Source organism: Amphibalanus amphitrite, unplaced genomic scaffold, assembly GCF_019059575.1.
Source record: "Amphibalanus amphitrite isolate SeventyFive unplaced genomic scaffold, NRLGWU_Aamphi_draft 000051F_arrow, whole genome shotgun sequence".
NCBI classification, from domain to species: domain Eukaryota; kingdom Metazoa; phylum Arthropoda; class Thecostraca; order Balanomorpha; family Balanidae; genus Amphibalanus; species Amphibalanus amphitrite.
Window position 1 is genome coordinate 792,802 of NW_024881547.1, and position 16,691 is coordinate 809,492.

General features: G+C 46.1%; 1 protein-coding gene across 1 annotated transcript in view; it reads left to right on the forward strand.

Moving 5' to 3' along the window:
* Positions 1–16,691, forward strand: part of LOC122377804 (neurogenic locus notch homolog protein 2-like) — a 63,927-nt gene that overhangs the window by 18,699 nt on the left and 28,537 nt on the right. The window contains exons 4-16 of the mRNA XM_043358233.1: positions 2,947–3,087; positions 4,407–4,649; positions 5,567–5,713; positions 6,585–6,719; positions 6,874–7,011; positions 8,179–8,319; positions 9,136–9,225; positions 9,576–9,656; positions 10,378–10,524; positions 12,188–12,280; positions 13,809–13,892; positions 14,392–14,472; positions 14,693–14,722. Coding sequence (XP_043214168.1) covers positions 2,947–3,087; positions 4,407–4,649; positions 5,567–5,713; positions 6,585–6,719; positions 6,874–7,011; positions 8,179–8,319; positions 9,136–9,225; positions 9,576–9,656; positions 10,378–10,524; positions 12,188–12,280; positions 13,809–13,892; positions 14,392–14,472; positions 14,693–14,722 — 1,551 coding nt within the window. The remainder of the gene's footprint in view (positions 1–2,946; positions 3,088–4,406; positions 4,650–5,566; positions 5,714–6,584; positions 6,720–6,873; positions 7,012–8,178; positions 8,320–9,135; positions 9,226–9,575; positions 9,657–10,377; positions 10,525–12,187; positions 12,281–13,808; positions 13,893–14,391; positions 14,473–14,692; positions 14,723–16,691) is intronic.

Genomic DNA, 16,691 nt, shown 5'->3' on the forward strand with positions numbered 1-16,691 from the left:
GGTACAATGGACGACCGTGTAACCCACTCCTTGTCATAGAATTGGCTCGTGACATTTTTTTACAGTGTTGTGGGATGTCCACCCGCTGAGAGTATATCCGAACAAACGGAAAACCCCCACCGCCAGCTGACATAGTTACTTCATGGTGTGTAAAATAACGCCGAGAGTCGAATGATCCGATCGCGGCTCATGGTTTCAGATAAACGAGACGAGCCATTACCTTTGAAACATTATCAAAAGAGGTGGGTTTTGCTTAATCACATCAGTGCTTTTGAGTGATATTGTCACTTTGCATTCCATTATTTGCCACACTGTAAAAAAATGTCACGAGCCAATTCTATGACAAGGAGTGGGTTACACGGTCGTCCATTGTACCTTGCTGTTATATATAGGGACATTATCACCCTGAGCGTTGTTAGTTAAAGAGTGGCCTCGTACAACAATTGGTTACAAACGGTAACCTAATAACTTAAATGCTTCCCTAACACCCCTTCCTGCTTATTAACAGATTTCGCGCTGTGTCGGAAAACTACGCATAGTCTCATAATTAAATCCGTCAGAAGCTTGTCGCATGCCAGTTACAATGCGTGTTTCATTATCGTGTCATATTATTATCATGTCGGCTAATGAGGCACCACCCTGCACGTGCTTAAAATATTATCTTGCGCACACGCCACCTAGTCGGAAACTCATCATCGGACTAGTCCTGGTAGGGTTTTCGTGTTGCCGAATGAGGCAAAACGACTTTGATTCGGTAGTGCCTCATAAATCCCTGCTACGGTGAGCAGCGACGAGTCTGAGACTGCTTCTAAAACGCGTATTTCACTTCCGGCGCGGGCCGTCATTTCCGGCCGCCATTGTTCAGTTCTGTGGCGGCCGGCGGTTCGTGCGGTTGTGTTGTGGCACGGTGCGTTGTGAAGTTCTCGGACTGGGATATTTCGAAGGTACGTTATATTGTATGATATTCACGTAGCAATGGGCGACATTTTATTTATTTTGTAATATTCTGAACACATGTTGCGTCATAGAATTCTCCCCTGACCGTTGTGGGCCACTGTTTCGTTTGAATTCCGACTATTGGAAGACGGACTTTCTTTCAGTTGCTGTCTAGCATTTTTTTCCAAATGTGTAAGCTACACATATTGCCTCACATTGGTTTATCTTAGGTACACAAAAGTCAGTTGATGTAGATAATAAAGCCATCCTCACTGATATTTTTAAAATCAGCAGTTAATTTTCTTTTCTGTTTGCAGAGTTGCTTAAAGTTGTGGGAGACTGAGGAATGAAGGCATACCGGAAGCCGGCGATATTTCTGTTGGTAAGCCTGGCCCAGAAAAAATACTTGCTTGGATCTGCAAAACATGGCAAATGTTTGATGGACTGCACAGTGCACAATGTATCTGACATGGCAGGATCAACTTGCTCACTCGCCTGTTGTAAGTGCCGTTGCGTCAGAGCCCGTGGAAGTGCCGGATCGTGCCTCATGCAACCGTATTATTCCGTGAATGTTATTGGTGGTGACTCGAATCAGCTTTTGCACCACTCCACTATGATATTGTAAGATGTTTATATTTATATATTTTTGTATCGTATGCTTATAAGTAATAAACGTTATTTTTGTGTATGTTTTTTTTTGTAACGTGGCTGGCACGCTGTCGTGACTGTCGTTGGCCGGGTCGTCCACCAGTCGGAGGGGTGGGTGGGGAGAAGAGGGGGGGATGTGACGCAATTGAGCTAGTATTACTATTGGGCAGCAATAGCAGGCGCTAGCTGGTTGAGTTACCAGGCGAGTCCTGCTAAGGAACCTAATCGGCGTACCGATCTGCTGGTTTTGTCCTCGTTTTCAAACGAGGTACCGAATAACGAAACGAGGGGCTGACACGGGGGTGCTCGGTTTATGAGGCGTGGGCTTGTCATTTACTAACGAAACAAGCTTGTACCCTCTTACTAGCTAAATATGAGGCGATTTTTACACGTCGCTGCATGCTCATTTTTGCGCCAGCGGTTTTCCTACAAGGGGCTTGTAAGATTTTTTTACAGTGCAGGCTGCTTGGTAATGATAATATAACATGAACGAACATTTATTTGTTCATGAGAAAATAAAGCAAGGGCCGACAATTCAGGAATGGATGGCACTATAAATTACGTGTGATAGTTTTGATTGCTAGAAGCGATTTCATATCTAACGGCTTCGAGAGAAACTACTAAAATATGCAACGTTTTGGTCAGGGAAAAGGCTATTAATTATGCTGGTGTTTGTTTCTTTTTTTCAGACAAAAACGCGACGCACCTACTTGCTTTTTAATAATATTCATAGTATTCCCACGTCACAATTCTTCAGCAGATCCTCATCCGTCACGGTCCCTCTGGACACTCGTGAAGGTCATCTTTATGAAGGTCGTGCTGTCTCACGACCAGTTAGCCGTGAAGATCAGGGAAAGCCACTTCACTAAGGGCTTTATTGATGGCTGACTTTGCATGGCCCCGACACAGGAACGTCTCCTCACGAGAATGCAAAACACTGGCGAATCATGGGCTATAACTCACGATTTGAGCCTTGACTTTTGTGCTGTTCCCGTCTCCGAGCGGTGAGAGGTCGGCCTTCATATAACTGCGTTCTGAGGAACTATTCATCTTGAAGTCCACAGCCTCTCCGTTAGCACACCCGGTTTAATTAAGATGTCCGTAATTTGTCGCTGTTGAAGTTGTGATCGTGCGTTTTGGGACTGATAGCTCAGCCATCAATGTTGAGGTCGCTGTGCGTTTCAAGTGGTGAAGACACAGGAAGCTGGGATTAATATTCAGCGCAGAAACACATTCCTAACTACACGTACATGGCCCCACTGAGATGTATTCTGATTCATCTGTAATACGATGCAGGATCGCCAGTTTGACACCAGTGCCTTGACCGGACAGTCCGACTTGACAACCACCTTCCTGTTTCAGAGGAGCGGGTGGAGAAGCGGGGCCTGTGTCCGGCACGGCTCTCGTTCGGACCCTGTGTTACCGAGTGCTCCCAAGACGGGGAGTGTCCGGGGGACAGCAAGTGCTGCGACACCGGCTGTGGCGCCGTCTGCTCCTCTCCCTGTGAGTAACGAATACTGAGACTGCAATATTATTCTTTTCTAGCAAAACAAAAATGACGAAGCAATCAAAAAATAAAATGGGATAAAAATTACAAGCTCAGCAATGTATTTAAGTACCAAGTGAACGGTGGATCACGTTCAACGTATAAATCACATCATACCAGGCCTGCATATTATCATACCGACAGTAAAACAGGGATAAGCCTCTCATTTTTATGTTCATCTACAGTCCAGCACACGAGCCGCAGAATTAAGCGTTGTGCGAAATAGCATAACCACAAGGTGCGGTTGCTAAGAAGTGAGACTATTCCTGTATTGACTTGTGATGCGTGCTGTTAATATAACTATATGAATTATGATGTTGGTATGCGAACGACTCTGGGTTACGGATGTTTCTTTTGCGCAGCGCACGTATTTATTTACTGGATTATTATAGCAGCTTCAACTATTAGGAGATCTATTATATTACTCCTTGATGTAATATATTTCGTCAGTTCTTAACCCGGCGGCCGCTGGGCCTCCGCGCCACCCGCCGGCCGCTGGGGGGGGGGGGGCATAAAGTTGCCCCCCCTTTACTTCTGCGACGATATCGTCGCAACGCGAAGAGATAGAGAAGCGAAACTTTGCACACATCTTCCTGAATACCTAGCCGAGGTTGTGTCTAACTTTGGTGTCGATCCCATTTGAAATGACGTCACAGTGACGTCATAAGTGAAATTATAGATTTGCGACTCTCATATTCCTCACGATACATCACATATATGAGACCGAATATAAAGGGCCGATTATTGGTCAGAAACTAGATGGAAGTGTAGTAAGATGTTTTAGGATGACAGCAGGTGCTGTCCAGTTCATTTACAGTCGAGTTTCATGCTCAGCGTCATCAGAAACGGTCCATGTCGGAAAACGACAAAACTTCATGACGTCACTGTGACGTCATCTTAGGTGCTACAACCACCAAACTTTCCTCAAACATTGCCTAGGTATTCATTTGAAGCTATGCCAAGTTTCGCGTTCGTAGCTCATCAGGTTTCGGAGATATTTCACAAAACGTAAAGGGGGGGCAACTTTATGCCCCCCCCCCCAGCGGCTCGTGGGTTAAAAATGGGCAGTTCTTTCAGCCTCTCCAGAAATGTATTGCCCTGTGATTAATCATCCAATGTTTTCAAACAGTACAGACATTTGGACGAAAACGCTGGCCACCGCCAAAAGTTAGCCTGCGGAAATATGATGTGTGGGACCAAATACGGAAATACTGAGTAGACCACCCAACAAGTGTGGACACATTATCTTCATCACATGTTTCCCTCCCGTCCCCAGATGTGGCCAAGCCCGGGTCGTGCCCCGCTCCTCAACTGCAGGGCGCCAGCTGCGCTGTCCAGTGCACGCTCGATCACGACTGCCCCGCTGACCAGAAGTGCTGCTCGAACGGCTGTGGCCGCACGTGCAGCGCGCCCTCAGACGAAGCCCTCTGTCCCAACGGCACCACCTTCTACAACAAGTGCAACAGGTGCACCTGTATTGACGGAAAGGTGGAGTGCGAGACCAACATCTGCGCCAAAGGTTAGTTGGAGGAGGCAGGGTAGATGGGGAGGGTGTGTCATGATGTAACGGTGGAGTGGGTGGTTTGGAGATATTTACGAAAGGAATTCATTTGATAGAATTTGTAACTGGAAGCCGGCGGTCGATTATCATATGCTTTGCCGTATAATCACACACAAATATTTGAGGTTATGTGCTTTTAGTAATTACTTTTCAGGAAGGGTCCGACAAATAGACATTTTCACAAGATTGTTTCGACGTTTTACATCTTCTAGCGAGATGTTTTTTCATTATTTGGTTAGAAAGACCTTGTTGGTTGTGATGCAAACATGTCGGTTATTTGTCAATGTGACAGGGACGGATGTCAATTAATGCCAGGGAGCGCAAGCGCCTGCTTCGGAGAATCGCAATGCAACCTAAAGTTCATACTTCTCTCTACATTTAATTACCAAAAGCATAGTCTAAGTAATTTCTTTTTGGGGTATGTACAATGTGTTTCAGTATGATCGACTACACGAAGAAACAACAACAATAGAGATATCATTTTTATCCAATTTTATGGGACGTTGTTAAATTAGTGGTTTGTTGTTGACCGATGACAATGCTCAGATTATCAGTACCTACACTCAAGCTCCAACTTTACGTCAGGAATCAGCTTCATTCACAGCCAACCAGCCCGGCACGATTCTGCAGTTCTTATCTGATTCAAGCACGAGTGTAATATTAGATAATTGTTGTTCCTGTTTCATATCACCACCTAATTATATAAAGAATCCGGATACCTTTGCTATAATCCTTAGAAAATCCAAACAAGCTACTTCACCCACCATATATGTATGTCGTGCCATAATCATGCCGTGCCCAATCATCACTGAACACAATAATCGCGCGACTAACAGGCCCCAAACTCATTACACCAACTCACCCGACCATTTCAGAGAAGTCTGGCTCCTGTCCGAACAAGGCGTTCCTCTCCAAGCTCAAGAGCAGAGGATGCGGGACCAAGTGTTATGGAGACGACGACTGTCCAAGCGACAGCAAGTGCTGCGAGGCGGACGGCTGTGGACCAATCTGCACCCCGCCAGGTATATTTTTCGGGTGCATTTTCTCTCATTTTGACTTTTTCATAAGGCTGTTTAAGCAAAAAATTAACTTTTTACTCTATCACAAGCAGGACCAAACATTTAAAAAAGGACTTAAATCTAGAATAAGGTCTCGAAAATGCTTATTGCTTATGGTAGCTGCCCACTTGCAGTGACTTGCAGGTTTCCTAAGAACTGAATGTATTGTTAGTTGTGCTAAATCTCCTAGTTGTGCTAAATCTCCATGTTTGTTGCGATCAGGTAACGATAACTGATTTGGTGCTGAGCCTCTGTCCTTAACGACCGTCCCTGACATTCCTCGAAGTTGTCTTTTATTTCCAATGGCCAGTGATGTTCCAGCCATAGATATTATCTTTCTGCTAAGGTGAGGCGGACCACCTTCACTCTGTGGTTTATTGCACTGAGTTAGTCTGGCAGAGATAACAGTTTTTTTTTTTAATTCTAAAGCCTGGTAGCTATTTGGGCTATTTCACTTACAGGTCTTATTTGCGACCTTTTTCTATTCTGTTGTAGGATGGGCGTTAATCCATGGTGTTCAAATTGGGCGAGGGGGTATTTAGTGTTTAACTGTGTACACTGTACAGGTATAACAATTTAGACATGTCAGCTATCAAGAGTGGATTTTCCTTTATCAGACTCGATGTAATCCAGAAACATGGTCATTAGTGGCTTTGAAACCGCTTGCGCCTTCCAGAAATGAAAAAGATAGAAAATGATATATCTTGTAGCAGTTTTATGTGAAGACGGCAGAAACCAGTCGACATAGCTCAGTCCGACACCAGACAGTTCAAAGTGCAATGTTCGTGCCCAGTTAAATTCAAATATCTCCCCTCTCTCCCTGTTTCCCGAGCAGCGGAGGAGAAGCCGGGCCTATGCCCAACAGCTGAGGGCCAGGACCGCTGCGGCGACTTCTGCGACACCGACTCTGACTGCCTACAGAGCTCCAAGTGCTGTCTCACCGGCTGTGGACGCACCTGCAAGCCGCCAGGTGGGTTCAGCTGCCTGAGAGGGCTCGGGCTAGCTGATTATGGTATAAGAACTGCTTTTAGCTTTCATTAGCACAGGAAAGCAGCGACATGACAGTATGCGATAAAACGGTATCCTAGTAATGTTACATCTTAATATGTTTGTTCTTCCTTCAGATGAGCCCGGTTTTTGCCCAGCCGAGACGGCCTCCCCCAACTGCCTGTTCCGTAAGAATGAGTGTTCGTCGAACTTCGACTGCGGAAAAGGCCAGATGTGTTGCGACACTTCCTGCGGCAAAAAGTGCTCCAAGAAAGGTAAGCTTCGAAAACGCTTGTTTCTTTAAGTTTTCTGGAGCACCAATGCTTGCGTGCTGATTTCTTGGTGGTCAGTCATCATTTCAAGCGTTGGCGGGCGCATTTTTAACGTAATTATTTGATGATTTGAGTGTCGGACTTTTACATTCTCCCGCTACCGACGAGAAGAATGTTTTGAAAAAATACATGATTAAAAAAACGAAAAAGGCGATGAATCCGACATTCTTGTTACTGCTTTCGTCGTCTAGAACGGTCTTCTCAGTGGTGGTTCTTAGTGACGAACAAGGTGGATGAATAAAGTGGAATTCAATGTGGATACTCTAAGCTACCTGTTTATTCCAGCTATGAAGGATATATTGCTGACACTACTGATGGTAGAGTTGTCAATACCGTCGGATTTGCGATATAATCTTCTAGTGCCAGGGGACCTCCCAATAAGCGTATGTTGATTGTTCTTATACACTACTTGCTACGTAAATCGGCACTTGGAGGTTCTGCTTACGTCATACTGACATCATACCATTTAGTGACCTCATGACTATGATATAAGCCCACCGCAGAACGCACGTGAGACTCAGCCATGTAAATGTATAATCCCCGATGAACACTTGGTGGTTAGTTGCGATTCTTGTGTCCAGAAATGGATTGCATATTGCATATTACATTGGTCGTCAGTCTTCAAAAGCCATGGACAAAAACCTTCGAGCTTATGTTTTGTTTTCTAGATTTGCTGATACCCCCTCAAGGCTCAAAAGTTCCTAATAAAATGCATCAGCCCATGCTGGCGAAGCTTATACCCGGCATTATGGGATGCCTATGAATGCGGCATTGATCCCCTCAACCCAGTAAATGCCATCAAGTTAAAGGAAGTGGCATCTGTTGCTATGCTCTTCAACAGTCCTAAGAAGATTTGCGGCTGGTGTTGACATTTATTTGTTTGCATTCATTGATCACCAAATCCCCTTGGTGGAATGGTAATGTCGTACATAAAGTACCGGTGTGCGAACTTTTCAGAATAACCCTACACGAAAAATTACGTGGCTTCCTAAGCCATGCATCCGTCAAAGATTGGTAGAAAAAGATGAGATATATAAGCTTCCCATATCCAACTAGGCAATGTGTTTATTGTTCTCGAATCCCCTAATACTGTCTACCCCGCTGTTTCAGTGTCGGAGAAGCCTGGTCTGTGTCCCAACCCGGATAAGCTGACTCTCGAGCAGGGAGTCTTCTGCAAGAGTGACCACCACTGCCCCCGCGACCTCAAATGCTGCGGAAACAAACGAGGCGACGTGGGGTGCACGCAGCCCAGTGAGTATGATGCTACTATGCATGGTCACTTCTTCTCTCTTGGGCCTCCATGCCAGTAATCAGTGGCTGGCTGAATTCTCGTACTGTCGATGCTTTACTGTACGATTGAGTGTTATTATTCTTTCATCCATATGCGGAAGTGTATGGCGCGCTGTTATTTGCGTGAAGTACTGGCATAAGAGTGGTGTTATGCGTCAGACATTTTACCTCTCGGTTTCCACGTAAATACGCAGTGCTCTTGACAAAAAAGTTTGGTGATAGGATAGCTCTGTGTAGAAACTGTTTTCCGTGATGGTGTTGGTAATTCAACGCTGCTCATCAACATTTATCTTCCTCAAAGTCTAAAATATCTACATGTCGTTATTTACTCAACCCTAACTCGAGAGGCGTACATAATTTGAACGTCCTTGCCGACTTCAATCGGTGTATGGTGGGCGGCCAGACCAGCTTTTGACCCCTGACCCCTTCAAACGCGGACGCTCACGTTCCTCTGGTGTCAGCCGAGATGACCCAGTATCTGCCAGAGGTCTGACGTTTGGGGTGTTCACGTAGGGTCAAAGGTTCATCCAGCGTGCGGCAAGAGGTGTTGGGTTGAATGTGGAAGGCAGTGTTTTAGACGTTTGTGAGATGGGTAATAAAGGGGTTTGTGGAGAGAGGCATGGCTTCGAGCCATTGTGAAATGCGTGCTGAGCTGTGTGGTTGGTGTCGATTCGATAATGCTGAGGATCGGTTGTGTAACGTGCTTACACCAGATCCTGTGTTCAAATTCATCCTATAAAAAAATCACTGTTTGGTGACCGCTGTCTTCCTTCCCAGCTCAATACAAGACCACTTGTCGAAATGTGCAGTGCACAAAGCCAGGATACTACTGCGTGGATATGGAGGAAGGACCCGAATGTGTCAACAGTAAGTGAATTATAGTTACAATGTAATTCGTAAACCATTGAATAAAAGGCAAATACACTGCTTACACGCAATGTCCTCACACCATCTACAACCACACTCACTGATCTTCCATTGCTTTTACTTTTTTATAGTTGGTATGGACAAATCACTGACGTAGGAGCATATTAATTGTTATTTTTTTCTTACCATTTTGTCCTGTGAATGTCATGGTCAATCTCGTGAAAAACCTTCAGCCAACACCTGTGACCCCAAATATGTGACATCCATCCCACACCTGTGACCTCCAGCCCATGTATGTAAGCTGTAGCTTCCATATCCATCCGACACTGACCGCCGCTCCCCCGTTGCAGAGCCCATGTCGACGTGCGCCGACATCAAGTGTGAGGAGAACTCGTCGTGTTTGCAGCGACACGACAAGGCCGTCTGTGTCCGTGAGTTCATGACACGCGACACGTGTAAAAGCCAGACAGCTCGGGGCCGTACTGACAGAGTAGAGTTAGTCCAGTCAGTGATTAGTGACGCGACGCTCTTCATGGTATTCCGTGCGGGGAACAAAGTGAGTCGTTGATACAATATTGTAAATGTCGTATTTATAATTGCTGGGAGATATAATACTCGCAGTGAGATAATTAAACAGATAAAGAGTACTGTGAGATCATTTCGCCAAATTCAAACGGTTGTTCATTCATGCATCGCCATGAGTCTCGCCATATACAGCCTCTTGAAATCCTCACAATTCGTATCCCTATTACACGTAAGCCCGCCCACGAGCATGTTTTATTTTTGCGCTACTCAAATCCTCTTGATCTACCGTGAGCCGCAAACCGCTCCCATTCTTCCAGTTCTTATCTACATATTTATGCCAGCAACTCTCCCCATGTTTTAATCCAAACCTGCTAAACAACAACATCGTATTCAGCCTGCCGTTTTGTGCTAAATCCCGCTTCTCACGAAAGCAACCACACAGGTTCAAGCATCTTACCTACCTGCATCTGCACCGTCGGTGCCGCGCCCTGTGACCTATCCGGTTTGGTTGACCTAAGCGGTGACCTCAGCTGACCTATTGGTGAGCTTACTGACCTTATCTCGACCTCCTGCTGACCTCGTGACCTCTTTGTGACCTCAGCTGACCCGCTGACCTCTGTCCGGCAGCACACACCAAGGTGGGCCAATGTCCGCTGGCGGCCACCCCGCTGCGTCCCTGCAAGAAGTCCCGCATCCTCTGTCAGAAGGATGAGGACTGTGAGGGAGGCAATATCTGCTGTACCGCCGGATGCAGCAGGAAGTGCGTCAAACCACGTAAGTGCGCGTGAGACTTGTGTCAAATCATGTCTGCGATTTTTTTTTGTGTTGAATAAGGCCCTTTCGGTCCAATGGGACCATTTCAGGGCCGGGAGGATGATAAGATTTACGGGGAGACATTGGTCTGGGCAGGCACCGTAGTGAGTCACCGGGGCTGAGCCCGTCCAGAGGACAGGCTATCCAGCCCCAAAGTACTCACTGCACCCGGCTACGGGGTGCGCTCCCTCGCGAGCAGCGGTGCCGCTCCAAGGGAGCAGCCCGCGTGATATAAAGTTGCCTGTCCAGCCCGGAGGGGGGTTGCGGCGTGGATGAGAAGGATTTCAGTATCCTGAGTATAGAAGCACGGAACGGTCATGTCTGCGAGCGACAAATGTCAGGCCATATAGACTCATACGACCACCGATGTAGCTAAGGTGGTTAACTACATAAGAGAACGCATTTAAAAGATGGCTTCACGACATGCCGTGGAATGGAGATTCACTGCGCATGGGTGATTCGTATTCACATGTCAAATATTCAATTGATTGACAACCCCTTTGCGTGAAAGCACCTACAGTCGGGTAGACCGCGAAATGTCATGCGCAATAGACTGCTTCCTTACCACCTGTACACTTGCCACTTGCCACCTGTATGGCAGCTCATAATGCTAGTGCGACACCCAGCTATTTTCAGCCAGTAGTTAGATAGCAAAGTGTGTCACAGCTCGTAAACTTTCCAGACAGAGCCCAAGAATGTGATTTTCACCTTTCTATGCAAACTGCACACTTCTTAGGTGACTGTTTTGACAAGACAGCCAAAACTCGCTTGTCATGAACCTGTTTCTAACGCTCACTACTGAAAGCGATACTCTCTCGGCTCTTCCTATCAGTTAGTCATAAAACTATCGGCTGACGGGGATACCAGAGATACCTTTACAACTACAAGTGCCCTGGCCGGTTGGGCAGCTTCCGCCGGGTCTGGCTGCGGCAGACACTGACCGTATTTGGCCGACACTCCCCCCCCGTCCCACCCCGTCTAGCGTCGACCGGCCTTGCTATTAAGCTCATCTTCTCGTGAGAGGCACGGGTCGCCCGGCCCTAGTCAGGGGTCAGCCGAACTGAAGGGCGGCCCCACACGGACTCGAGGTGTTTTTGCGAGCGAGAGAGCATCAGAGTGTTCACGGGAGAGAGGTAGGGAAGAGGAGACGGGATAAAGAGGAGGAAGAGGTGGGTGAGAGTGTGCAGTCATGCGATTGCCGAATGAGGCGCCGCGAGGGGCCGAGGAATGTGCCCGGGCGGTGAAGGAGCGCCGTTATGCGCATCATAAGTGGGTGGGTAAGACAACTTCCGAGTGACCGTGTGTGCAACGCGGTCCAAACAGACATCCAAACAGGAAGTTTGTAATGAGCGGAGTGTGTTGATGCGCTTAGAGACCCGAGCGTGTCGGTCACCGGCTGTACAGAACGTGTTGTGCAACAACATTCAGCGAGCGAATAATGACTGGGCTGTGAAAAAGCCGCAGTGTTTGTATAGCCATAGCGATGATTGCACTACCGCGCAATTATGATGACCGAATTAATTGATAGCCTTTCATTCATTGAGTACTTTTTATTACCATCATTGGGAAATGCAAACATTGAATTCCGCTTGCAAATACTAACGACTGCTCGTTTTTGTTTCAGTGAAGACGGACTGTGCTTCTATCGGAAATAAGCTGTGTGAGACGGCCGGTTATATCTGTCAGGACACCCCCAACGGCGCTGTGTGCGTGGAAGGTAAGCTGGAGATACCGGGAACTGTTTCACGCACATAGTTTGTTCTGCAAAGTGTACGATATTTAGGCTTCCTTATTTGGATATTGTAGCTGATTGTTCATCTATTTTTGTTGCATTACGAGGTTTGATTTTGGATTTGGTCGTTCTGCGCGCCTGAAATATAAATAGCACGGCATATTGTGTCATAAGCCTGGCAAAAAGTCTAGGTGAATGACGTAACCGCGTTGGATTTGTGGTTCAGATGCGTCAGAACGATGATCCGGCATCCAATGATGACGTAGTTTGCGTTACAGATGTCAGCTGTCGACATTGGTCTTTGATTGAGTTGTGCATGCTTCTGTGATATATGTCACCATAAACCTTGGTCCGTGGAGTTAATTACTGAGAAACTACAAAAGTGATTTGTCTGCAGTTTAACTACTTGTTGTCTTCTTTTTAATCTGCTTTTAACCTTTACTTCACGGTACGTTATCTCTGATTTGAAAGGTCGTCGATTGAAATAAAAAATACCAACATGACAACGCAAAAAAAAAAAAAAAAATGAGACGTGATCCGTTGGTTTCGCGTTATGTATTCAAACTGTAAAAGAGTGTCTTACCAAATACGTACATTGTTTTGGTAAATGGCACATGTAAAATGCTTCTGAAGAAACATTTACACTTCGCGACCTGTGTTCGGCCTTTCCAGGAGCCAAAACCACAATCCCCGTCAATACTCCGATGGGATTATTTTCTCAAAACAGACGCAGCTATATGATGCAGTTATTCTATGGCGTCCATAGATGTCACATCCTATTGGCGTCATAGCGAACATCATGATGGACCCCAAGGGAATAAATTAACAGAACATTAACGAGTAATTGCATGCAATATCGCTTTGCGCCGCTTCCATATTGGGAACGGATGACCTTCAGATTCCAAGGGAAATGAGCATCGTTATTTTATGACAGCAAGCATATGAAGCAGCAGAGGTAATCTCTCTTTAACTCGCCGGCAGAACGTCCTTGTCATAACGTTCAACCTTGTGAAGGAATATGGTGTAGCGGGGGATGTATTTGTAGATGCAACGTCTGTTGATGCATCGGAGATGTATTAATTATTCTCGCTGCTTGGGCTAATTTCGAGCGAATTTCCGATGTGACCGTGATATTGCAATCACCGCGCGCTGATGAATGCTTCTAATGTTGAAAAAGCGACCGTTTAGTGCGTGAACAAAATTAATGGAACTAAGGAGCAACGTCATTTCAAAGCGTAAATCCAGGAGTTAGTGGACCATCATTATTTAAAGCTGCCTCCGTTTGAGTGTCTTACATTAATCACCAATCATCATCTTACAGCAACTAAAGGCTAGAAATCCCGAGTTATGCTCCGTAACCCGGGAGATGATCAATCAATGATCCTACACTGGCCTTGCGTTGACGTTGCATGCATTGGTCGTCTTGCTCTGTTTGTTCTGCTGAACATGGTACGAACGTTTTTGCTATTATGTGCGACGTTTCGTTAACAATGTTCCGTCGGTCCCGTTCCAGACATGTACGACTGTACTAACCGCCAGTGTCCGGTGGGATACATCTGTGATGACCAGTTCACAACCGGCGCCAGGTGCATCAAAGGTGGGTGTGGCGTAGCAAAGATCGGAACTGGGGAACTTCGGTAATGCGAACAACGAAGAGTGGGGAAAGTAAAAGCGAAAAGCAAAGTGCATCTGCAGCACACATTGTATAATTTATATGTCATCCATTCAACATCTGGGGCAGAAGCTGGTATTTTTTAAAGCTTTACAATCTTAGGTCAAATGACTGTTTTCCGGTTATGCTCGGGAGCCGGGTCATTCCAAAGTCCAGTCTGCCTCATATAACTGAGCTCAGTTTATACCTATTTTGAATGTGATTTTTTATTGCTTTCCGAGAAGCAAAACTAACGAATCGTTGAAATAAATCGTGATTATTTCATGTCTCAAATTAACTTCAGGAACTTCACGGGCACATCCTGAATGGTCGATCAGCAATGTTGGAGACGCAGATGGCGCTGTTCGCTTTGATATGGCTTACCACTAGGCGGCGCTCTGCTACGCCGGATAGCGAATCGCTCTTCACTGCTACTCATTTTCAGCCCGGGAGACGTGTGCGGATAAAATCTGCGCGCCCGGAGAGGAGTGCTACGAAGAGGAAGATGGAGCCATCTGTATTCAGAGTAAGCACAGAACACCCTTATAAGGGAAAGACGTTTTACCAATAAGTGTGATGAACTACATTTCGGAAACTCTCCTGGAATTAGAAAATAGGTTGATTTGTCGATGCAACGTTTTACTAGCCTAAACAGAAGCGACATGTACTTGTACATACTGAAACATACAGATGTTGAGTTTGGTTTCTTGTGCAATGTTTTCACATGCCTGTTTTTCCTTTTACAGATTACATTGCTGAAGGATCAATAAATAGAGGTAAGTGGCTGCTTTTATTCCTTTTTTTACCGATATGCAAACAGAGCATGATGTTTTGAAATTCCTATCATGCCGCTTCCTTCACGTTCGCATCAAGATCAATTGTTTTGAGCTCACCTCTGTCCTATGCAAAAGGCAATGACCCATCAATCACAAAGATATTACCTATTGCCCATTTCGAGAGAGTTTGCCGTAAGATATACTATGTGGGGCTCAGGCAACAAACTCTAATTTACTAATTTCGATTTTGACTATAGGTGAGTCCAGTGATTGTCGGCCTCGTACTTTTCCGACGATGAGTGAGATTGGGAAAGAATTTTCGCTCAAAAGCACGATAAACCCTGAGAGCACTTTCTCCTTCGCCGTCGGTGCCTCGATTTTGCCGTGGGAGGCAAGGTCGTCTGCAAGCACTTTCCTTCTCGATAACAGTCATAGACGATTATACAATACCGTTTACCAGCCTCGGTCCGGCCAAGCGTGGACTCGGTCGCTTATTTTGCTCTGTGAAAAAGAAAAAAACTCGTTTGAACTACTGTTGAAATTCGTTGACAAAACACGCTCACTGTTTTGCACTTTAATTGGGTCTTCTATTGCTTATTATGGTCTTTCGGTTTTACGTTGTTACTTTACACATGAAGACATTGGAGAACGCTCTCACCACAATCAGACACTTTTGCTATATGACTTGCACCCGCTATTCTATTTGATACACTGTCTCAGTTTTTATGATAACGCATTCATCGCAGACGTCTAATTGAAGTCAGCACAAGGATGTTTATGAATCAACGGCAGTTGAATGAGACTCGCGTCTCCCATTGAGCATTTGACAACAGCAATAGATCGTCACATAAAAACCTGACTCATTCAACCTGGTCGAGGCGCATCGTTGGCCCACTGGCAAGAAGAAGGGGAAGGGGCACATTTGAAACACGCGGATATGACAGTACAGTAGGCCGGACGCGCCGTGCTGTCAGATTCGACAGGGCTGGGAGTCGCAAACGCTCCTCAGGCTTCCGGAAATACGTTATCACGGCTCACGCTGGTGAATAATGGTCGAATAATGCAGCTCAAATTGCCAATTGCAAGTGGTTTCACTGCCTGGACCTGTATGCTTTTCTGTCAGTCAAGCGTTCCCTATACTTCGGTCTCTTGTTTGTTGCGTGATCCGTCTCGACCTATTTTTTTCAACTTTTTTTAAGTGATACCACCACATACATAGGGGAGAGTGGGGAAAGATGCCCAGGGTTTTGCTATGTCATATATTATTCGAAAATGACGATGGGAAAGCAAAAACTTGGAGTTTCAACGGAAGCCGACATCATTTTTCTCCAAAAATATCACACTTTCGTGCCTGAAATATTATAACTTTTTTTGCTATTAAGCATTTTCCTAAAGAAGTGAAAGGGGGCATCTTACCCCACAGGGTGGGAAAGACGCCCCCTGACGTTGGGAAAGATGCCCCCTGCACTATAAGTGACATAAATGGGCACGTGAATCGCCTGAACGAATCAGTAGTCCCTTCGAGCCTGCAGTAGACATCAAACGTCATCATAAGGGCCCTCAAAAGTAGTCGTAAGGGGCTTCAGAGGTCATCGTTAGGGCCATCATAGTCCAGCGCGGCCAAACAAGCCTCCGTGGTGGCGTTCGGAGACCACTGTGGGGCTCTTATAGGTCTTCATGATGCTTGAGGGCCCTCGATCCCATCGTGGGGACCTCCGATGCCAGCGCGGCCCGTGGGGCCAACGTGGGAGCCCTCAAAGGATGTCGTGAGGGGCCCTGGAGCCAATAATGGGGCCCACAGAGGCCGTCGTGAGGGCTCTCAGAGTCAGATGCCACCCAAAAAGTCGCTATGTGGGCCGAGAGACCGGCATGGGGAGCACCCGACCGTACTGGACTCTCAATAGTCCCAGATTGGCTTTTGTCTACATCACAAGTATGTAATAAATGATTTGACAGGCTGTTTGAAGGA